Consider the following 25,422-nt stretch of genomic DNA (forward strand, 5'->3'; position numbering starts at 1 on the left):
TGAACGCCCTTCATAGACAGCATGGAGGAGTCTTTATTCAAAAGATGAAATAGTCAGAAAAAAACTGCATTTTGATTGAGTTCAAAATTGCTAAATCACTTTATAATTATAGAACTGTATATTTCATCATTTCTTTTTCATTATTTTTCAATTGATTATACATAAATAATTAGGTGTGATGGTAGTTTACTAAATAATCAGATGCACAATTTTCACTAATAAAACAGGTGAAAAAATCCCTTAAAGACGGGACTTGAGCCATATGTAAAGTTTATGTTAAATAATAAAATATAGCTTTTCAATTTTGTATTTAAACGTTTTACTATTTAACATTTGCTATTTAATTTTACATTTAATTCAATTTTGTTTAAAAAGCCATACAACTTAAAATTTAAAATATATAGTTTGCATTTTACTTTAACTCTATATAATATGCTTTACTTTGTAGAATAAGTATATATATATATATATATATATAATTTAGCCATTTTAATTCAATTTTATAAAAAATCTTACAAATGTCTTACTATTTAACATTTAAATTTCCACAATTGAATTCAATTTTGTACAAAAAGCCATACTATTTAAAATTTGCAGTATACTTTTGCATTTTAATTTAATTGTGCATAAAAATGTTTCAGTGTATAAAATAAAAATATGTAATTTTGCCATTTATAATTACATTTTCCATAAAATGTCTTACAAAAGTCTATTTACAATAAATATAATTTAGCATTTGAATTCAGTTTTGTATAAAAAAGTCTTATTATATAAAATGTTAAATATAATTTTACATTTTAACTTAATTGTGTATGAAATGCTTTACTGTATAAAATTTTTAAAAAGTATAATTTTTCCTTTTTTAATTCAATTTTCACTAAAATGTCTTACTATTTAATGTGTGTACAGTACAAACATTATACGCTGCAAAATTAGTACGAGTAGTATGCTAGTGTAGTAGCTTAGGTAGGGCGCTGAGTCGGTATGAGAACACCGCCCGCCTCTCGCTCGCGCTCTCTCTCTCTCTGCTATAGTAAGTGCGTGCGCGCTGCTGCTGTCTTCCGACGCTCCATTTCTGTGAGAAACACACAGGAAACTTGTCTAAAAACACACAGGATCGACACTTAAACGTTAACTTTGGCAGATGAAACCTCGATTGTTGTTTCTCGTCGATCTTTTAACGGACTACCGCCGATAACGAGCCGAGCGCTGAGGGGAAATCCGACCGAAGATGGGTGTAAAGTCGCGGCTTGCACACTGAAGTTGGAGGATATTTTCCTGGTGGAAGTGAAAGAGAAGCGGCAACTTGATTCTTGACGGTAAGAAGAAGCGATATTTGGCTCGTTTGAACTTTTCCGGTGTGTATTATTCTCCTGAAGTGTTTGGAAATCTTTGTGGAGAAACTCGTGTCTGAATGAACTTTCCCACTCACCTCTAAGGCCGCTAAAGTCTTATTTCCGCGGTGTGTTGTGTTTGTTAAACCCTCAGTGAGTGCTGTGCACTGATGGACACTCGATGGAGCTCTTTTCTGGGTGTTTTTGTGGTAAAACACGCTTAAAGAAGCCGTTATATTCAGCGGCGCATGCTGAGGGTGGGGGAGGGGCCGATCCGGCCTCACTAGTTAACACTAGATAGTTCACTTCTCATGCTAGCTGTTACACTTCAGTAAGAAACACACATTCACTAAAACAGGCTTTTAGACATCTTTTGAGTCGTGTTCTCAAATGCAGAAAGGAAACCGTAAAAAAATATGAGGAAAAAGTCTATTAGTTAAGCAGAATAATCATAATCTCTACATACTGTATACAGTGAACTGATTTAACGCTTAGATTGTTTGCAGACTAACATACTTTTCCTAAGGATTGTTAGTTTTCAGTAGTAACTGAGATACTCCAGCACTTGTTGATCTCAGCTGCTGAATCCTGTGACAGCAGCACTCACATTTAATGCACTAAATAATAAATGATTATATATATATTAACTTATATATTAATGTATAAAATCGACATGTACACACACACACAAACATATATATATATATATATATTATAGTAATATACTATATGAGTTCTATATATAATAAATATATATAATTAATATAATGTGTATAATATTTGTTATATATAATATTACAGCATCACCACAAATCTAAATATTGTATATAAATAAATTCACAGCACACACACATACAGTAGTCAACATTTGAAGTGGATCAAAGCCTTTCATCAAAGTTGTCCTTAAACCTAAAATGTTGGATATATATATTATGGACATTTAAAGTGTTTTTTAGTGGGTGGAAAATGTGTTTAATATGAAAAATTATCATGAAACTAATGACAGAATGAAAAAAACAGGGTTCCCACAATTATAGAAAACTTAAAAATATTTACCTGACCATTTAGTCTTTTTTTTTCTCATTTTTTTAATTTTTATTTATTTTATTTTTTTTGAGGGGTGAAATATGAGCAAGACATGTTCTCGACCAGTTAAGTGAGGTTTACCCATACAGTGACTAATTTTACTGAATGAGTGTGTTTTTAGTCGCAGTTACTAGTCAGTGACTGACTTGGAGCATGTTTCTCATCCGAAGCAGCAAACCATACTTGAATTTCCCAGACCTTAAAGTGGTAGTTTACTCAAAATATTGAATTTTGTCATCATTTATACTCATTTTATTCATTTTGATTCTGCACCTACTTCTGTTTTCCAGGCGATGAATTACGATGGAAAGTTTGATTAATAATTCTGCTTTCACAGAGTTGATTAGTTTTGATGAATGCTGATCTCTGGATAGTTGAGTGTCTGATAAAATGCCAGTTTATAGACTGTTTATTTATACAATTTGATAACAGAACATTTACAGCTGAAGCGGTTTCACTCTGTTTACTACGGTACAGCTCCTTTCTAAATATTATATAGAGTTTTTGTCTTATTTTGCATAGTAAATCTGAAAATTATTTTATGTATATTTTTGTGGGATGTGCAGCATCTTCATCACCGCAGGCTTTTCTTTTGTATTTTCTGATTTTGGGAAAAAATATCTTTTACTGATTTTTTAGGTTGATACTTCTCAGTATTCGTCCATCATTTTTTCCCACTGAGCTCATCACAGTGCATTATGGGATTGCATTGTCTGCAAAAGACACATGCAGTTCTGTTCTATGTAGAGCCGTATTATTTCTGTAATGCATAAAACGTGGATGCAATCGTTGAATCTGGTCATAAAAATGGAATTTGCAGTATAACGCAACATTTTGTTTCCCAAAAAATAAAAGGAATTGTTACATTTTTTTAATAATTACATTTTAAATGATTAAATAAATTAATGATTTATGCCTCAATTTAATTACCTCCGTTTTTAAAACAAATAAATAAATTAGTCATAAATCTAGAAAAATTAAGCCTAAAACATACAACATAGAATTTCAGAAAAAAATAAAACATTCCATACATTTCATATTTCAATTTTAAAATTCTAAAAAAGTTTTTAAATTGTAAAAGTTTTATGAGTTGAATTGATTAGACATGCTTTTTGGTTATTCATATTAAACTAAACTATTAAAACGTAATCCAGAAGAAAAAAAAATGTCATTTGGAAAAAATAAATAAAACAGAATTTGGAAAAAAGTAAAGCAAATTTCATAGGGCCCTAAAAATAAAATTTTTGTTAAACTTTTAATAAATTTTTTCTAAACTGAGTGATTTCAATTAATTAGACATGTTTTTTTTATTACTTTAATTTGATTTAAACCTTTAAAAATGGTAATTTAAATGAAAAAAAAAAATTAATCTGGAACAAAGCAGAAAAACAATACAAAACACAAAATATGCTGCGAGCGTAATACTCACAATATTGTTTTAAGTATATAGTTAAAGCAATATATAGACCAAATATTATTCACAGCGAGAATCATTAATGCAAGAATGGAGTCAGATCGGTTTGATTTCCATGTCTAATCTCCATTCATCCTCGTACTCCCACGCTACAGCTTGTCTCGCTGTTATAAATAGCTTTAGATATGCACAGAGTTGTAAATCATTACAAGTTGACTGAGTTAATGGGTAATAGGATTGAAGTGAGAGAGTTGTGGTCTTGGGATTTTCTCCAGGATTCGAGCAAAGCCTTCGGCGTTCTCTTCAAATCCAAATCCGTCTGAAAGAGGGATGCCAAGATGGCCTAGTTCTTCTGAGACTAGTGTCTGTGAAAGCTCCTCGTGCCTCGTTTCTGATCAGACTTATAAAATCATTACATGAAGACAAGATGATTGTCATGTTTCGTGGCTTGTCCGTTTTAACCCATCTTCAGGGCTGTGTGATATATTGATGTGATGATTGTACTGGTGATATAAACAGTTGCATTGAGTTTTCCAACAAAACTGATGAAATATTTATATATATTTTTAAAGAAATAAACACTTTAATTCAGTAAGGATGCATTAAATTGCTCATAAGTGCCAGTAATTCATGCCATTTCTAATGTTACAGAAGATTTCTATTTCACATACTTGTTGTTCTTTCGAACTTTCTATTCATCTGTGAATCCTGAAAAATAAAATGTATCACGGTTTCCACAAAAATATTGTGCAGCACGACTGTTTTCAACATTGATAATAATTAGAAATGTTTGTTGAGCAGCAAATCAGCATATTAGAATGATTTCTGAAGATCATGTGACTCTGAAGACTGCAGTAATGATGCTGAAAATGCAGCTGCGCATCACAGAAATAAATTACAGTTTAACACATATTCACATAGAAAACAGCTGTTTTAAATTATAAAATATTTAACAATTTTTACAGCAGTTTTGATCAAATAAATGCAGCCCTGGTGAGCAGAAGAGACTTATATTTGCTCATACTGTACTCTGCGTGTAGATGTGTGTGTGTGTATATGTGTGTATATATATATATATATAATTGAGTCCTGCAACACAATACTGTAAACGACAAACAAACCTAATACTGTTAGTACTGTCAGACTATATGTTGTGTCTGTAACTCTTTATTTTAAGGTCTCTTAACTAGTTGCTAATTAGCATGCGTATTAATAGAATATTAGCCATTTATTAGTAGTAATTAAGCACATATTAATGCCTTATTCTACATGACCTTACACCTAAACTTAACAACTACCTTACTAACTATTATTAAGCAGCAAATTAGGAATTTATTGAGGGAGAAGTCGTAGTTAATAAGCGTTACTGTTGTGTCTAATATAAGTGTGTGTTTGGATGTGAAAGGGCTGTAATGTGTGACTCGAAGCTGCCTGTTGACACGATGCACATGTTTTTTTGCGTCTTCATGGCAACGCTGTTGTTTCAGACGTCATTAAGGTTGAAATCAGCTGCCATCAGCTGCTTTACATGTTTATATCATCGTTTATCTCACTGCAGATGAATGCAATTTGTCTTTGCTCAGATTGGCTGCTGTTGTTGAGTTAGTCACTGGTTTGATTTAAATTCAATATTTACATTAAATGGTTGTGAAGAAAATTAGCCTACGTTTGCTGATCTGCCTCTGGGCGCGCTTGTGTAATTGTCTGTGATTTACAAAAGTTACAATAATTAGGTCTGTCACAATTACTAATAAATTATCTGATTACAGTTATTCGATCGCAATTATTAAAGAGAACCACAATAATTGTGTCGTTTATATTTCAATCACAGTTTTGTCACCCAAAATAAGGGAAATTTAAGCACTTAAAGAAATGCCATCAAATATGCATAAAAAAACAAAATTTTATTTATATATATATATATATATATATATATATTGTAAAGAATTATATAAATAGTTTATTTTCACAGCATTACAGTGTCATGTTGGCTTATTGTATTTTTTTTTTTTCCAAGTTAAAAAAATATATATATTAGACTTGCACTGTGACTTAAACAAAACAGAATTACATCATTAATCACAATTATTTGCATGACATTCAATCATCAACACAAAATGTCAAAATGACGAGTCTAACAATAATGGATTACTTGTTTATTTTTAATGAAACATCACTTCAACTTTAAAATTTTATTTTATTTATTTTGTTTTAGATCCATGAGATAAACGCCTGTGATGCACATTCAATATTTCATTGCTTTAGAACCATAAATGACTACATTTTTTGAACTGTATTATTTGTATATTACATTTATGAACTAAAGAATTATTTATTTATTGATCGTTTTTTTTGCCACCATTTTATTAAAGCAATACATTTTGAGAGGCTGTTGCAGTGATTTCCTGCAGTTAAAAGGGTTTTAATTCGTCACGTTGATTTTTTTTTTTTTTTTTTTTAGTGCTTTATGCAAAACACATTTGATTCAGAGCAGCTTTAAACAAGAAAATAGTGATTCAATGAGGCAAACAAAATTCAATTCTGCTGTAAAGCAGCTCTGAAAAGACAATAGTAAACAGTCATTATTTAATGCCCTTAAAACCCCTGTTAAAATCACTGTTACACACAATTTTACTGCTTTATTGGGCTTTGGTTTGTTCAGTTTTAAATGCAGTGATCGGGTGATTCTTCAGCAGAAGTGAATCATCACATATAGATGGCATCTTCTCAGTTTTGCGTGTTCATTAGTCTCATGCGACCGCAGGAAATGACTGCGACCCGCGTGTTTTTACAACGCTCAGGAGAAAATGGCTGCTGTTTGCAGATCCTGAGAGCACATCTGTCAGAGGAGACCAGCCAGGAGAAAATGAGGCTCTGCAGCCTCGCATGCATCTCTCGTCTCGCCCGTCCTGCTTTCCACATTAATCATTCCTGCGGTTACTTTTGGCTCCACGCTTGTGACAATTTTATCCTTCCTTTATATATTAACCTAGTTTGTATTCGTTCAACAGGGTTGTTGTTAATGTTCTTTTTAAGACCTGCTGATGCCAACCGTTTCATTACTTCTGTGGTCTTTATCAATTATTTTTTATTCTCTTGGTTTTGTAGCAGGGTTATTATAGTTAACTGAAAATAAAACCATTAAAAAAACATTTCAGTTACTTGAAATAAAATAAATGTTAACTGAAAATTAAACTGATGTTATTTCAGCTAGTTGCTGAGGCAACATTTCTCATTTTTTAGTTTAACTTGATGTAATAAAATAACTAAAACTGAAAAAATAAAAATAAAACTGTATAGACATTAAATAATAAATAAAAATGACAAACACAATTACTTTCATAATTAAATTTAAATATACATAGAAACTAATTTAAAATATTTGTGAAAGCTAGGGGTGTGCGATATTGACAAAATATCTCAATATTTTCTGGGATTTTATAGATTACGATAATTTGACGATATTTTGCTGTATGTTATTGTGCTGGTATCTTAAGGACTGTCGTGGACAGCTGACTCCTAAAGTTTTTGATATTCTTCATATTCTGTGTGGTGGTCAGTTCACATTGATAGAAATTAATCTTTTCCAATAAGTTTAAACTGACTTTTACATTTTATGGGCATTTTTACCTTTATAAAGCCATTTTTTTTTTTTTTTTTTTTTTTTTCGAAAAATGTCCATTATCTTTTGAGTCAAATTCTTACATTTAATCAGTGAATTAGAATAAGACTTTTGGGCTGTTACCAAACAAATGATATCAGTATCAACAAAATTCATCTTTGCAATGCAGAGAAAACGCAGAAGCTGCATCTGAAGTGGTATTTACACACTGTTTAATGCAAGACATGAATGCATTTAACCTGCAACACAAAACGTTAAATACCTGTATTTGAAATTATTTAAATAATAAAAGAGACTCTGAATGTGAAATTAAAACTGCCAGCAGGTGGCAGCAAGTCACTGTTAATAAGTGAGTCATTGCGATTGAACCGAATCATTCAAACGGGTGATTCATGCAGGAACGAAACGCCCTCGTGTTGCTCAGAGACACAATAAACAGTGCTGCGGCTGTGTTTGGAGTGATTTTTGTTGGCGAAATAAAGCAAAAACAGGAAATATGGTGTCTAAAACATAAGTCTCTCAATTAACCTCTTGTTTGTTGAACTGTTGTAAAAAATCAATATCACATTTGTAATCATGGTATTTTTTGGAGCGTTTTTTTTCGTTGTTCTTCGTGTGAAATTGTTTAACTAGGCTATATGAAGTGCCACAAAATAGCCTGTATACATTTTCTGCTCCCATGTCTTTAATGTTGTGTTCATTGTAAATGTAGTGAAAGTGCACGCTCTACGCACGCACACTAGTCTAGACTTCACGTAATGAATGCGTGCACTCTGTAGGGGTGTGTTTTGAATGGTTTTTGCTAAATACTCGATAATGTCAAATCGCACATCGTTTAAACAACAATTTGCGATATATATCACACACCCCTAGTGAAAGCTATAATAGTGTAGCAAAAAAATGAATAAATAGGATTCATATTCATTCACATGTATTTTACAGGCTAAATAAAATGACACAACATTGTGAATTTATTTTAGTGTGCGTGTTTTAATTAAGAAATAAAGGCTTGTTCAGGACCCTTGTGATAATTTTTTTAACTTGATTTTCATTGCATTTTACTTCTTACATTAAACATTTTGAAAATCACTGGTTTTACAGCAAATGCGTCAAATAAGTCATGCTTTGAATAATGCTCGTCTGAAAACGGCAATTAAAGTTTGTTCTGCCAGTGTGTGGATTATGAATGGCTCTGTATGTTTATTTTCTGGTGTTTTCCTGTGACTGATTAATCTGGAGCTGTGGGTTGTTGTAACCTGTTTCCTGTAATCAGAAACTGCTTTGCTGTTCAGTCACACTTCAGGAAGCGCCGGCTTTATTTCTGGAGCGCATTAGTCAGCAAAACCAGCCGAGATGCATATGAGCTCCAATATGAGATGATGCATCTATTTATCCTGTGCAATGAAACCCAGTCATCTTCAGCTCAAGGACGCTGGCTGTGATTTAACACTCGTTTGTTTTGTTAATTGGACAGCAGTTTAATTTAGTGAACGCTGTGATGCTGATTTCACTGCCGTTTGTCTCATTGACAGTCATGATGATCACATTAAGTGACTCTGAAGTCACGTGATGGTGGTTTGTAGTGGAATCAAATGTGTACAATGTCAAAAAACAGCCTTATTTTTTTCTAGTATTTTTTTTAATAATATGAAACTTTTTTTATATTCTGAGACTTGTTTTCCAAAGCAACTTGTGTAATGCATTTAACCCTTGTGCGACATTTTTGTCCTTTTCAGTTTTGCCTGCGTTAATGCCAACAACATAAATTTTGGCACAGGTGTGTATTTTTATTGGAATTTTAATATGTCACCCTCATTTCCTTTATTTTACACTAGGTTCAAAAAATAGTTCCTCTCAGGACCTTAAGGACAAAAATGTCCTCATTGAAATCCATTAAAACTGCAATTTTAATCCCAGGGCCATTTAACTATGAAATGATGCAGTCTTTGTTAATAGGCTTTCGTTCTGTTGGCAAGGCTTCAAAATTAAATAAAAAAAAAACAATTGTCTCACTGAAAAAAACAAGAAGTTAGATTTACTTAATTTTTATTTTGCAAGCTTTTGCAAGCATTTTTAAGTAAAATTTAAATATGGAATTAATTAAAATCTATTTAACTAAGTTATGTAAAATTAGCAAAGGAAATAAGTAAATTTAGCATGGCCAGGTAGAGTTTGAGTAAATTCTAGTTAATTATTTTAAGTTTACCCTGCAATACTCAAGTACATTTCACTCAGTCACGGTTTGTAAACTTTACTCAAACAACATAGCACTGAAATAACCACACGCTTTATAGGCATTTTAAGATGTAAGCTCGTTATTCATTTTAAGGTAATATGTTGACTCAATATAGTTATTAACTGAATGAACACAGAGACCTGAATATTTGGCACATGATACACAATGAATCAGTGAATAGTGTTCGAGTATGAATGGGTCATTTTGAGTAGAAAATGAACTCCAGATGTCATAAAACAGGAAGTTGCTTAACCTAACAACAAAAGCAATCACAAAACAGTGTAAATACATCTCGAAAACAGCAACAACAACAAAAAAACCTTATTAATTATTCAAGCATGATGGGAACAACCGGATCATGTCGTTGATATTTACTTAAACAATCTTTGTAAAAAATAACAAACAATTCCAAGTAAAATATACTTTAAATAAAATAAAACTTTAGATTCTACAAGCTTAAATTGAGTACTAATATTGAATTAACACTTTTTTTTTCTTTTTTTTTTAAATTCTTGCCTGAACTAAATTATTTAATGTAGAAATTACATTTGTTCTTCTGTAGTATTTACTTCACCACAAAATCATTTTTATCAGTGCAGATGGTGCCATTTTCTTAGGTTTGGCCTATAAAGCAAATACTCACATTTGTCCTGTTTTCTGCTTTTGCTGTATTATAGAGCCAGTTGGATAAATTATGCAGCTATAATTGTGTGGGTGTGTTGGTATGGATGTCAGAGTGTGGGTTGTATGTGTGTTTGTGTGTGTGCACCTGTTATGTTTGAGAGAGAGAAATTATACTGTACTGCGAATCACAAATCCCAGCGCTGTGTGCACCAGCAGAGCTTTGCTGGAATCTAATGGCAAAGGTTTGGTACTGCACCCAGACATAATCTTACTAAAAGCTCATTTTTGAGAGATCAACCTTAAATTTGGAACACAACTTATTTAGATGTATGGCTTTGATTTTTCTAGCAATTTGTGTGTTCAACATGTTTTATAAAATATATATATTTTATTTAAAAAATTGCTCATAAATCATTTTTCATAAACTTAAACTTCTATAACTTTTTTGGTTTAAATAATGTCAAGGGTCGTCTTTAAAATAAGACCAAACTTAGTCTGTACTCCTAAGCTTCAAATTTTTATGACCGTTTTTGGACATTTTGTCTTCTATGAACCTGTGTGTAACTTTTTTTTTTTAATTGGCGCACAAGGGTTAAGATTAGGAGAGGGGTGTCAAACTCAGTTCCAGGAGGGCCACAGTCCTGCAGAGTTTAGCTCCAACGCCAATTAAACGCACCTGTTCCAGCTAATCAGGTCCTTCAGGTCATGCGGCCTCCAGGAACTGAGTTTGACACCCCTGGATCAGGATGAGTGTGTTTCTTCATCAGGTTTGTAGAAATGTGTCTCTGCATCAGTGTCTCAGCAATGGATGCTCTGCAGTGAATGGGTGCCGTCAGAATGAGAGTCCAAACAGCTGATAAAAACATCCACAGCACTCCAGTCCATCAGTTAACATCTGGAGAAGACAAAAGCTGAAACAAATCCAGCATTAAGACGCTTTTAACAAAAATATGAGTCCATAATAACGCATCCTCCAGTGAAAAAGTGCATCTGCTGTTGTCTCTCGCATCAAAATCCAGCCACATATTAGTTTAGAGCTGTTTTGGCTTGTAAACGCTGCTTGATCTGCAGATTTCTCTCCTGATTCACACCAGAACACTTTTTCACTGCAGGAAGAGTTATTATGGATTATTGACTCATATTTGAGTTAAAAACGTCTTAATGCTGGATTAGTTTCAGCTTTTGTCTTCTCAGATGTTAACTGATGGACTGGAGTGGTGTGGATTATTGTGATGTTTTTATCAGCTGTTTGGACTCTCATTCTGACGGCACCCATTCACTGCAGAGCATCCATTGCTGAGACACTGATGCAGAGACACTTCTACAAACCTGATGAAGAAACAAACTCATATTGGGTGATCTGTGGGTGACCACATTTTCAGCTAATGTTCTTTTTTGGGAGAATTACTACTTTAATAAATTTGTTTGTTTGGCATTTATAATAATTGTTGTTTATACTTTATATATTTTTACATTTTTTCATTCTTTCATTCCTTAATACCAATTCAAAGGTTTTGTTGTGAAGCGAGATGAACTAAAATACATTTGTATAGTGTTTGTAATGTTTGTAAACATTTTATTTACTGTATTTTACATTATTTCTAACACTGATGTAGCTTATCTGTATTTTTTTCTCTCTCTTAACAATGCAATTTAGCCCCAGTGTAACTTATTTTCCATAAAATACTGTACCTTTTTTTTTTTTTATTGTAGTTGTATTTTATTCTTGATGGTGGAGTTTCTGTATGTATGCTGTAGTTGAAGTAAGGGACGCTGTCTCGTGTTGAATTCCCCAGATCTGGTGGTTTATTTGCGGGTCTCTGTGTAATTGTTGTGAGACAGATCTCTGATTAGCTGTAGTTCAGGGCCCTGCAGGTTCCCGTGAGAGTTGTGCTCTTGTTTTATATAGAGCGCTAACACTCATATCTTACAGGCTGTTTTGTGTCAGCTAATTTAATGGGATCCGCCAAACACAGATGAAAACAGTCTCTAAAGACTCCAGACACGGTGCTCGAGACAATAACTCCTGCCTCACCCCTGCTGGTAGCTTCTGTAACTACACCATCCTGCTGCCAAAGAGCATCTTTCTCTAGTGATGGATAATCCAGTATATCTGAAGAAATAAAATCTAAAAACCTGAAAAATAAATAAATATAACTTCTTCAAAAACATCTGCATTAAATTGTATGAGTACAAATAAAATAAATAAAAAATATAGTAAGTAATGCTTAGATATAATTTAATATATACTAAACATATATAGTAAATAATGCTATATTTATAAATAAATATGCATATATAAATTGTTTACTTTATATTTTAGTATACAATTAAATTATATTTTAGTGTAATATTAATTATAATATATAGTAAATTATGATTCATGCTTTATGACTTTAATAAAATGCTGGAATATATTTACATGTTTTAGTTTGTTAGATCATCTTAATTCATTTGGCATTTAGCAAGTATTTGATTATTGGGTCTGTAATACTTTACACCAGGGCAGTGACACTAGACATTACACAGACAATTGAGAAACCGATTTGCCTCAAATGAACAATAACACATGACATTATACACGTGACACACGTCCTGTTTGTTTAGTTATGCGTGTCAGGCAGTGGTATTTATATCACTCATTATTACGTATTAATATTTTGCATTCGTTTTTATTTTTTGATTTTACATTTTCATTTTAGTTAAGGTTTTATTAATTTAATTTTGTCAATTTTATTAGTTTTTGTATTTTATATTATAGTTTTTACTTATTTTATTTCTATTATTTTATTTCTTTTTGTTATTTTAGTACTTCAAGTTATGCTTTAAATGCTTGAAATTACCTATGTGTTTTAAAAAAAACAAAAACATATGAATCATAAATATTAAACTCTTAATAAAATAATTTAATAAAGTTAATAATGTTGGTAAATAAACATATGAAATAACTTTTTAAAGTCAAGGAAACTTTTATAATATTATGTTATGCCAATCGCTAAAATACTTAGAGTAAAAGTGCTGAGAAATTGCCATTTTTGAGTATTATTTTGTTTTAAAATGACCACAAACAAGTGGAAAAAAGTTGTAATATATATATATTTTTGTTTTAGATTTTCCAGTGTCGTTTTCCTTTTGGTTAAGGTGTTAATTTTATTTATTTATTTTTTGTAAATTGTATTAGTTTTAGTTATGTTTAGTATTATTTAGTAGTAGTTGTTTTTTTTTAAAAAAAAAAAAAATTATTTATAAAGAGAAATTCATTTTTATAATATAGTTTTTACTCATTTTAGTTATTTTAGTAGTCCTACTTCAAGACTAAACTAAATGAAAATAAGAAATGTTGCCTTGGCAGCTGGCTGACATAAAATAAGTTTCATTTTTAGCATTTTTTTTTTTTTTGATTCAGTTAACATTTATTTTATTCCAAGTAACGAACATGTTCATTTTAATGCTGTTGTCATTCTCCCCTTTAATGCCATGGTACAAGACCTACAGTCTCCTAATAAGACATAGCATTTGATTTCCAGAACGAACCATTTCATAAGTCAAATATTAAATATAGAAATGTCATGTTTCCCGCAGGGGCTGATTGAGAGCTCCAGCGTCGCTCATCCTCTGAGGTTGAGCTAAGATGAGCATTACCAGTGATGAAGTCAACTTTCTGGTCTACAGATATCTGCAGGAGTCAGGTAAACCCCCACAAACCCACCCCAAATCACTTGTAACTGATGTAAACCAGGCTTTGAGATGAGCTCAGATCCTTAAAGGCATGTTTAGTCGCACGTTTACTCACGGGTTGAAATAAAGCGACTGTTGGTTGATGGAAAGCTTTGGCCTTTGTGCTGCAGGTTTCTCTCACTCGGCGTTCACGTTTGGCATCGAGAGTCACATCAGTCAGTCGAACATCAACGGGACTCTGGTGCCTCCTGCTGCCCTCATCTCCGTCCTGCAGAAAGGCCTTCAGTACGTGGAGGCCGAGATCAGCATCAACGAGGTGAACGTCTTCATCATCAACCATTCTAGTCTTTCAGCACTTTGATTTATCTGCATTTTTGCATAAATAACTTTCACCTGCTTTGAGTCAAAATAAATAAATGATAAAAAAAAAATTAATTGGTGCTGTTAGAGAGTCCAAAATAATGTGTGTGTGCTGTGTATATTTATGTATATAAATACACACACATACATGTTTTAAGAAAAATGTTGTTTATGTATTAAATATATTTATATGTAATATTAATATACATACATGTAAAATTTTTCTAAATGTATACATGTATGTGTGTGTATTTATATAAACATAATAAATACACAGCACACACACACATTATGTAAACAAACTTTTATTTCAGATGCGATTAATCGTTTGACAGCACAAAATTAAATATATAAAAAAATAAACAATAAGGATTTTATTGTTGGCTCGGTCAAGCCACTTTTTTAAGATTTTTACTTTCTCTGACAAGAATTTCACTGACCATGAAGCAAAAATAAACAATTTTGCTATTATGGCAACGTTATAAAGTGTATATAAACAAGCGTTTTTGTTTGTTTGTTTGTTTGTTTGTTGTTTTTAATAGTATCATTGCAATGCTATAATAGTTGTATTAATATTTGTAATTATTTTTTTGTTTGTTCATTTTAGTTTTATTAATAGTTTTTAAATACTTATGTATTTATTAATTATAAAAATGTTATTATTAAATTATTTATGAATTACCGTATCATTATTAATAATTCTATTTTAAAATGTGTCTTTTTTCAGTTTTCATTATTTTAGTACATTAAGTTAAACTAAATGAAAATGTGAAATATTTCCTTGGCAGCTAGCTGAAACAAAATAAGTTTTACATTTTTATATATATATATATATATATTTTAGTTTAGTTAACGTTTATTTTATTTATTTCAAGTAACAATTTTTTTCATGGTTTTAATTTACTATAATAACCTTGACGATTTAAGTTTTAGATCAAAGTTTTTTTTTATATCAATGTAAATCAAAAGTTCAGAAACTTTTGATTTACATTGATATAAAAAAAACTTTTGATCTAAAGGCTTAAATGCTTGAAACGATCAATTAATTTTTAAAACGTATGACAAAACATAAAACTATTAATAAAATAATTTAATACAGGTAATAAAATGTTGATAAACAAACAAAATTAATAACATTTTAAAGTCAAGGAAATTTTTGTAATGAAAATACGTTTTTCTAGTTATGCCAGACTCTATATTTTGAGTAAAATAGAGTATTTTTACTAAAATATTTTGAGTATAAATGCTGAGAACTTGTTTTATTTCATTTTAAAATGACCACAAACGAACGTAAATGTCGTAAATTCATTTTTGAACCATGAAGAAATCCAAACCCTTCCCGTTGGATAGTTTTGAGCCGTTTCTGTTGGTTTGTTTGTCACTTTGGCTTGTGTTTGATTGTAATCTTGTCTCTGAATGTTTCAGGATGGCACAGTGTTTGACGGCCGGCCGATAGAGTCTCTGTCGCTCGTCGATGCCGTGATGCCAGACGTGGTTCACACCAGACAGCAGGCGTTCAGAGACAAGCTCGCCCAGCAGCAGAGAGCCAACAGCTCCAGCTTTAACTCGAGCACTGCTCAGTCCCACGGCACCAAGAACGGAGAAACAGCGTTCAACGGAGAGGAGAACGGCACCTACACGCTCAGTAAGTCATTTATCTGAGTTTGAGGTGGAAAAATATGCTATGTTTATATATTAAATATATTTATATAAAATATAATAATATAAATATATGGAAATATTTTCAAAGTATATGCTGTGTGCATTTATATGTACGTAATAAACTCAGTACACATACATGTAGTATGTAAACAAAATGTGATTGTAATTGCGAGCTGCTTCTCCTCTCTCAGATAATCATATGGAGATGATGGAGGAGGACAGCGAGCTCCAGATTCCCGCCACGGTGCTGAGGGGTCACGAGTCGGAGGTCTTCATCTGCGCCTGGAACCCCGTCACTGACCTCTTGGCTTCAGGGTGAGTCCATCTGACCTCTGACCTCAAGGAGTGGAGCGGAAAGATTTCTGATGCTGTTTTGTTTGTTTGACTCGCACTGAAACGACTGATTTTTCTCCGCTGTGAGATGGCTTTAATTGCATCAAATGTTTTTCTAAAATTACATGATAGACATAAATATTTGAGCTCAAATATTTAATAATTGTAATATTTTATTTTTTAATTTTTTATTTTTATTAACTTTTTTTATTCACTTATTTTTATTACATTTTATTTTTCGATTTGTGACCTGGGACCACAAACCCAGTCATAAGGGTCAATTTTTTTAAAATTGAGATTTATACATCATCTGAAAGCTGAATAAATAATCTTTCCATTGATGTATGGTTTGTTAGGATCGGACAATGTTTGTCTGAGATACAACTATTTGGAAATCTGGAATCTGAGGGTGCAAAAAAATCAAAATATTGAGAAAATCACCTTTAAAGTTGTCCAAATGAAGGTCTTAGCAATGCATATTACTAATCAAAAATTAAGTTTTGATATATTTACGGTAGGAAACTTACAAAATATCTTCATGGAACATGATCTTTAGTTTCTTCCCTCAGGCAATCCATCTCATGAACATTTCAACTCTTAACAATAAACATGAAACACACAACACCGTCATACTTCTACATTTTTTTTTATTAATTTTTTTTTTTTAATATCGTTCTATTTTATTTTAAAGCAGCATTTTAAGTGCATTATATTTAAATGTTGATTTATAATTCATAATATAAGTATTTAATATAAAAGTATCAAAAAATTAATTCAATCAAGGTAAGACACTACAGGCAGGACACTATTTGGTTTCACAGTAGTGGAAAGAAAACAGCCAAAATACACATTTAAGTGTTTATTTTATTGTGTTTATGCCAAAATTAGTGCATATTTAATTAGATCTGAAAATTAACATTTCAGAAAACAAGTGATGCAAAAAGTTTGCAATTCGTAATGTAATCAATCAACCGGGGAAGTGTGGTGATGTCTGTTAGTTCTATTTTTTACACCTTGTGTGTCTTGCCTAAAAAGCGTATTGTATTATTTGTGTTGCTCATATGGCAGCTCTGGCGACTCGACGGCGCGCATATGGAACCTGATTGAGAACAGCAGCAGCGGCTCGACTCAGCTGGTCCTGCGGCACTGCATCCGAGAGGGAGGTCAGGACGTTCCCAGCAACAAGGACGTGACTTCACTGGACTGGAACGTGAGTCGCTGCTAATCATTCAGAGCGAAGGTGCTCAGACACTAAAAATGATTTAAAACCAGTAGGGCTGTCAAAAAAAAAGAAACATTTTAAATAAAAATCCACATTCGAATACAAAAACGTTGCATTTGAATTTTAGGTGTGCGTTGGGCAGCTTATCAGTGGACACAAGATGTGATGGCGATGTAGGTGTCGTTGCATTTTAATGCTTTTGTTAGCCTATGCAGTTTGAAACCACTGGATGCAGCGCTGCTACATTGTTTATTCAAAATTTTGGGGAAAAAGAGAACATCAATACGGAGATGTTGTTTACTTCAAAACTGGAACCAAGCTGTTCACACAGAATGCATACTATCGCACTTTCTGTAGAGACATCTATCAGCGTTGCACTCGCGTCTCGCACGAGAGCCGCATGTTTAGAAAACCATGTAAAATTAATGTAAGTTCAACTTTTAAAAAAAAAAAAACACTTTATGGTGTTTTTCCTCATCCCACTGCATCTCATGTTTTTAAATGGAAAAAGTGCTCTTTGTGATTGGTTTTCGGTCCTTTGTATTAAACTATACATGCATACATGATGCTGTTTTGTTTCTAATTGTTTAAGCAACTTAATTATATATGGTTTAGAACATTATTTTAAACATTATGCACTTTTTTCCAAAGATAGTCTGTTATTGTATTGCTTTGAAGAAACGTGCATTAGTATTATTTTGCTCATGCGCCCTCTTGTGGCCTCAAGAGTGAAGCCGAAAGCTTTTTCTCCCCTAACAGAAGTTATGGCTTTTTAAGTTTAAATATAATGCGAGTAGATATGTAAGTATGTTTAGTTTTTTAGCCATTTGACAGCCCTAAAACCCAGACAAAACAAGCTTTTAAATAAGCTAAAACAACTAAAATCAAGATCTTTTTTTTTTTTTTTTTTTATAAATGTTTGTTTTATTGATAGAAATCAATAGAATTGGCATTTTTTTCTTATTTTAATTCGTAATTAATTATTACATTTATATGCATAATTAATAAACTAATATCAGCTAATAGCAGGGTAATGAAAAATTAACTGGCCAAAAATATTTTTGTTGCCTATGAAACAAAAGGTTTTTTTCTAAGATTTCCTTAAAATATACATCTTATTCCTATCTCTTATCTTGTAAGAATGATGATCAGATTATTGTTTTAACATTGAGTTTTAAATGTATTATATTACTTCTTAAAAAAAAAAAAAAAAAAAGAAAAGCACTTTAGTCATTAAAACTCAATTTTACTCTCATTTGGCACTAGGCCAATTCATTTTGGACCCTGGATCTAAATCTAATGTAAGGCGTGGTGAATGTTTGGCTTCTTTTCACATCACAGTTCATTATGTTCCTCAAGATGTTTTTTGATTTTGTCTGCAGAGTGAAGGCACTCTATTAGCAACCGGATCTTATGATGGATTTGCAAGAATATGGACAAAAGATGGTAAGTCGAGTGATTTCTTAACACTGAGCACTAATGAGACTCAGCGAATGAGCGTCTTATTTAAACCAGCTTGTTTTAACCTGTTTACCAGGTAATCTCAGCAGCACACTCGGCCAGCATAAAGGACCCATATTTGCACTCAAGTGGAACAAGAAAGGCAACAGCATTCTGAGCGCTGGAGTCGATAAGGTCAGTGTCTATATTTGTGCATTTGTCAGATGCTTTTATCCAAAGCAACTCGCATTGCATTCATGTTGTGCATTTGATCAGTTCATGCAGTCGAAGGGTATCGAACCCGTGATCTGTGCACTGCAAGATCCACGTTTTATTGATTTGAGCTGTGCAATGCATTCAGAGGGAGAGAATTATTACATGAATCATTCATTTATTTCTGTGGTTTTTCGTCCTGCTGCAGACGACAATCATTTGGGACGCTCATACAGGTGAAGCCAAGCAGCAGTTTCCATTTCATTCAGGTGAGTTTACAGCCTGCAGGAGCTCATATATGAAACTCTGCGTTTATAGAAGAACGTGTTCATGAAAATACACCAATGTCAGATTTCAATTTGTTTTCAGATTTATAAAGCTGTATGTTGGGCCTATGAAATCCTTTATTTATTTATTTTTTTATTTTATTTTTTCCCAGATTCTATTATTTATTTATTTTTTTCAAAATTCAGTTTTTTTCCATTGTAATTTTTTTAATTATGTTTTAATGGTTAAATTAAATTTTAGTTATTAAAAAGCATGTCTAATTAAGTGAAATGGTGAAACTTACAATATATCAATAATTAATTATAAGCTTATCAAAAATGATGATTTTAAGGCTCTATGAAATCAGTTTTGTTTTATTTCCAAATTCTGTTATTTATTTATTATTTATTTATATTAAATAATAAATAATCTAATCTTTATTCATTCATTTATTTTAGATTAAAATAAATATTTTTATTAAATATAATAAATTAGACTAAAATAAATGTAAAACTTACTTAAATGCATATAATAATAATAAAAAAGTAAATGCATCTAACTGTACTGAGTAAAAATAAATATAATCATTTAATATTTGAAATATTTTCCAAATAATAATTTAGGCATATTAGTAATATTATTAATTATATTACAATTTATAATAATAATAAAAACAATGTCTAATCAATTGAATTCATAAAACTTTAACAATTTAATAATGTATTAACATTTTTACAATAACAGAAACTTCCTATGAATTTTTATTTATTTATTTTCCCGAAATTCTGTTGTCTGTTTTAACTTTTCTGGGATTTAGGATTTAATACAGAATAAACGATGGTAATTAAATGAAAGCATACAACTAACAATTTAATTACTCTTTAACAATTCCTTTAACTTTGTAGCAAACAAAGTGCCACACATCTGTTGTTTAGTGTTAAAATTAAAACATGGAAGAAAATTGTGATGTCCCATCAAAAAAAAAAAGTAAAGTTTTACTTCGAGAAGTATATTCTGCTGTACAATAGTAATGCAATTCTGTTCATATTTCTTTGAGTTAAATGGAACGTTTATTTTGGCGGGTTAGTGAATCAAACTCTTATTTTGGCGGGTTGTGGTGAAGATCTTTGAGCTCCAGTGTATCTGATGCTAGTTTAATCAGATGTAATGCTGCTGGAGCTGATATGGTGTTTATGAACTCTTGCAGCTCCGGCGCTGGACGTGGACTGGCAGAACAACAGCACCTTCGCCTCCTGCAGCACTGACATGTGCATCCATGTGTGCCGCCTGGGAAGTGAGCGTCCGCTCAAGACCTTCCAAGGGCACACGGTGAGCAGCGTACACTCACTCACAGGTTTCAGGGTTTACTGTCCTCCAGCAGCAGATAAACACGTTTGTTTGTTTGCAGAATGAAGTGAACGCCATTAAATGGGATCCGTCGGGGATGCTGCTGGCTTCCTGCTCAGACGACATGACGCTAAAGGTAGGAATTATGTCCTAATATTTATTTTTACCTACGTTTCTAATTGCAACGGTTCCTCTGATCAGTAAAAATGGTTTTATAACAAATGCATAATGAAAGTGTATATTAAATATGATCAAATTGTGTTTCTCTCATGGCAGATCTGGAGTATGAAGCAGGATTCATGCGTTCACAATCTTGAAGCGCACAATAAAGAGATTTACACAATCAAATGGAGCCCGACCGGCACCGGGAGCAACAATCCCAATGCTAACATGCTGCTAGCCAGGTAACGTCCCATCCACCTGCTAACCCTGACCAAGACTGCTAACTGCTAACGTTATCTAAAACATTTGATAAAAATACATTAAAAAAATTATAAGTGGATGAAATAAATAAATTACATTAGCGTAGATATACATTCAAAAATTATTACAATTAATTGCATTAAAATAAATAAATTAATAAAAAAAAAGGGTTAGGGTTAAAAAAAAAAATAGATTAGATGTAAATAAATTTAAAACAAGATTAAAATGAAGTAAATAAATTAATAAAACTGAAAAAATAAATAACATAAAATAAATACAACATTAAATATGTTAAATTAGTAATAATTAAATCAATAAAAAGAATTAAATTAAACTTTAGGTTAAAATAAATTTAAAGAGATTAAATTACATGTAAAATAAGTTTGAATGACTAAAATAAATTTGATTCAAACAAATAAATTAATAAATTAAAATGATTAAAAATAAAAGAGATTAAAAGATTAAAAATAAGTAAAACAAAATTAGATGAAATATATTAAATTAGATTAAAAAGGGTTAAATTAAATTAGAATACATTAATAAATGTGTATTGCATAATGCAGTATGATTATATAAACAGAATATAATAAATTTAGATTAAAATACATTTAAAATAATTGTTTATAATTTAAAAATAAATAATACATTGACTATACAGTGCTGTAGTGAGTAGAAAAAAAGGACTTGAAAATGCTCGGTGTCAAAAAAAGGGATGAAAGTCTGAAGTGTTTAATAGTTTATGAAAAGCATCTTTGTGATCATCACATGCACGTTAACCGAACGATGCCCCGCTGCTTTGTGTTCCTCAGCGCCTCGTTCGACTCGACGGTGCGATTGTGGGACGTGGATCGAGGCATCTGCATCCACACGCTCACCAAACACCAGGAGCCCGTCTACAGCGTGGCCTTCAGTCCGGACGGCAGGTTCCTGGCCAGCGGCTCCTTCGACAAGTGCGTTCACATCTGGGACACGATGGTGAGTACAGCAGCTCCTTCACAACAGCTGTGCGTCAGTGTGATGCAGGTGATGATGATATACGTGTGTTTCTTCAGAGCGGTGCGTTGGTGAACAGCTACAGAGGAACGGGAGGAATATTTGAGGTTTGCTGGAACAGTGTGGGAGATAAAGTGGGCGCGAGCGCGTCTGATGGATCGGTACGTTCATCTTCCCTACGATTTGACGGAGACGTCATTTTCAAAAATATATCAGAGTGGAAGCTCAACTTATATTTGCCTAAAACGAATTTCAAGGTTTTTACGATTGTGAAAAACACAGATTCAATCACGTGTATCTATAAGTTATAAAATGTTCAATAAATTAAAATGAAATGTGTAAATACATTAGATAATATTTTGTGAAGTTAGATTAAATTTCTTGTTTTGCCTAAAATCAATTATATTAGTTAGTAGTTTAGTATTATTTATAGACTATTATAGTTTTTATTATTTTAAATTAGTTTTATTTTAATATTTCAGTGTTTATAATTTAAGTTTAATTTTTATTTTACATTTCGTTTTTAGTTTTCCTTAAACTTTATTGTTAATTCGTAATTTTAGTGCTTCAACTTAAACTTATTACAGTTTTAATTTTCATTCAGTAATCTTTTCATGAAATATTTAGGTTTATTTTATTTATTTATTTTTCCATTTTACTTTTAGTTTTTATTTATTTCCATTCAGTAATTTGTGCTTCAGCTTACTTATTTCAGTTTTCGATTTCTAATTTTCATCTAATTATCGTTTTTTCATCTAATATTTAAGATATTTTAGGTTATTTAATTTCATTTTTTTTATTTCACATTTAGTTTGAATTCAGTTTTAGTTTCCATTTAATTTTAGAGCTTTAACGAAAACTAAATAAAAATTAAAAATGTTGCTTTGGCTAACTAACTGAAATTAATAATTTTAAGTCTTTCCATCTAATATTGGGGTTTATTTAAGGTTATTTGGTTTCTTTTCTGTTATTTTTTTAATTTAATTCTCTTGCACATTTCTACCTCCTGATGCCATCTGCACTGTTACTAACACGTTATTTGCATACCTCACTGTATAATGCACCTTCTGTTCATACTTCCTTTGCACCTTATGTTGTATTTACAGTCGTTTGCATTTAGCTGGTCTCTGCCCTTCTACCTCATAACTTGCTCTATGTCATAAAGCTCAATGTATATATTTATTTATATACTTTATTTGCACTTCTGGTTAGATGCTAACTGGATTTAATTGGCTCTGCACAATGACAAAGTTGAATCTAGTCTAATTTATATATATTTTTTTATATTAGTAAAAAACATAAATTCAGTCAGTTGCCAAAGCAACATTTCAAATTTTTATTTACTTCACATTTTTCATCTAATATTAAAGTTTATTTATTTTTTCTACTAAAATTTGGTTTTAGTTTTTACTTCCAGGAATAATTTTAGTGCTTCGACTGCTTTCAGTTGGTTGCCAAGGCAGCATTTTTAATTTTCAGCTTTATTTCAGTGCACAAAAATCTTTTTAACAGTTTTAGATGATAATAACCCTGTTTAAACATTGTCTTGTTTTTCCAGGTCTGTGTTCTTGATTTACGGAAATAGCTCTCGGTGAATCCGGATGCAGGATCGTGCAGCTAAAGCGCGTCTCAGCGGCTGCAGGTTGTGACTGAACTCGTTTCTTCCGGTCGATTGAGACCCACGGCTTCACCGGGAACAGAATCCAAATGTTGAAAACCAAATTAGAGGAAGCGTCCACTAGAGATGGTCAGAAACGCTGTTGAGCAGCGCAGCGACTCGGTCGATGAAGAGCTGGAGACGCTTCATTTGAAAGGTTTTATTGGGGGTTTTGGACACCACTGATGTTCATTGGGCCATTTGACCCTTCATACCTGAAGTCTGACCATAAGAAAACAATTTTACTGGAGAACAAACTTCAAATCAAGACGAGTTTTCCTTGCAGGAGAACCATAAATACTTCTGATTGTTTTCCAACTTTAAAGAGGAATAAAGACGTCAGCTGCCGAGTACTTGGGAAAGATTCTCAGATGTTAAATATACAGGTGTAAAACCTCCCCACTGGATGTACATTTAATGAATGTAAAGATGTAAATGAGACCGTAACACGCAGATTTTATAAACTGTGTTTATATGTTTATAAACTAATCTTTTTCCTAAAGTCTTTCATACTTTTATGTTGTTTTTTATTTTGTGCACGTTATGCCTGCTCGACTGGCAGGAAGCTCAGTGGTTTTGAAGAAATCAATCATGAGGATTTGTGCCTCTAAATATAGTATCATAAGTGGGAGACCAGCATTTTGGGCCGCGTTTGAATTCTCCTCATCACAGGCGAGTCTGAATCGGGTGTGATTTGATAAAACGAGAAGTAATAAAAGCGCTCTCCTCCATGCAAATCTGAATTTTGTCTTATTTTGTTGATCACTTGGTTTCTTGTTGCACTGGGAAGCCTTGCCCACCTTGAAATTTCATTGGTCCAAAATCCTAATTTGCATTAAACATATTCACCACTGATAAGCTACTAAATATAATGTAAATTTTCTGTAAAGCTGCTTTGCAACGATTTGCATCGTGAAAAGCGCTATACAAATAAACATGAATTGAATATTCAATTTCAATGTGGAAAGGCTAATAACTGAAACTCGGATATATGGAGCCCCAAATGTGACATGCGGACAAAAATATTTATTGTGGCCATGGATTAAGAATTAATGCCCTCATTTTAGTTTAATCATTCCCATGATTTATTATTAGTATTAATTTAGTGAAATTCTTTTAGTAAAATCGATTATCAATTTGTTGCCTTGTTTTAATAAATCGTGGCCATGATGTACTAATTTGTTCCTTCATTTTGATTTAATTCGATGGAACAAAGTAGTAAGACGCAATTTACTAAAAGAACGAAGAATTCGTAGCTGATTTACGAGGAAACAAATTTGTATGACCGCCACGATGGAACAAATTCTTGTTGTGGCCTCAAATTTATTAAAATGAGGAAACAATTTTTTTATTTGTGGCCACGATTTATAGTGAGGGAACAATTTCTTAATTTGTGGTCATAGTTTTATTAAAACGAGGGAACAAATTGGTACGACAATTCTTGGCCTTGATTTAATTAAAACGATGGAAGCAATTCTTAATTCATGGCCACAATTCATTTAAAAGGATGG

At 32.0% G+C, this 25,422-nt stretch overlaps 1 protein-coding gene across 1 annotated transcript; it reads left to right on the forward strand.

The window, feature by feature from the left end:
- The first annotated feature begins 996 nt into the window (after positions 1 to 996).
- tbl1x (transducin beta like 1 X-linked) lies at positions 997 to 25,381 on the forward strand. The gene is made up of 15 exons (XM_058786579.1): positions 997 to 1,319; positions 13,899 to 14,005; positions 14,165 to 14,310; positions 15,780 to 15,999; positions 16,208 to 16,331; positions 17,418 to 17,559; positions 18,954 to 19,017; positions 19,109 to 19,206; positions 19,433 to 19,493; positions 20,699 to 20,820; positions 20,900 to 20,974; positions 21,115 to 21,242; positions 22,071 to 22,236; positions 22,314 to 22,415; positions 23,813 to 25,381. Exons 2-15 carry the CDS (start codon positions 13,948 to 13,950, stop codon positions 23,837 to 23,839), a joined length of 1,533 nt encoding a protein of 510 aa, XP_058642562.1. The 5' UTR covers positions 997 to 1,319; positions 13,899 to 13,947; the 3' UTR covers positions 23,840 to 25,381.
- The last annotated feature ends 41 nt before the right edge of the window (positions 25,382 to 25,422 follow it).

The sequence above is a fragment of the Onychostoma macrolepis genome, chromosome 09 (genome assembly GCF_012432095.1).
Source record: "Onychostoma macrolepis isolate SWU-2019 chromosome 09, ASM1243209v1, whole genome shotgun sequence".
Taxonomy (NCBI): domain Eukaryota; kingdom Metazoa; phylum Chordata; class Actinopteri; order Cypriniformes; family Cyprinidae; genus Onychostoma; species Onychostoma macrolepis.

Excerpts from the sequence above, each read along its gene's own strand:
- tbl1x (XM_058786579.1), top strand. The coding sequence starts at position 13,948 with ATGAGCATTACCAGTGATGAAGTCAACTTTCTGGTCTACAGATATCTG. Across the intron at positions 16,332-17,417 it reads ACTGACCTCTTGGCTTCAGG|CTCTGGCGACTCGACGGCGC; the intron begins GTGAGTCCATCT and ends CTCATATGGCAG. Across the intron at positions 17,560-18,953 it reads TGACTTCACTGGACTGGAAC|AGTGAAGGCACTCTATTAGC; the intron begins GTGAGTCGCTGC and ends TTTTGTCTGCAG.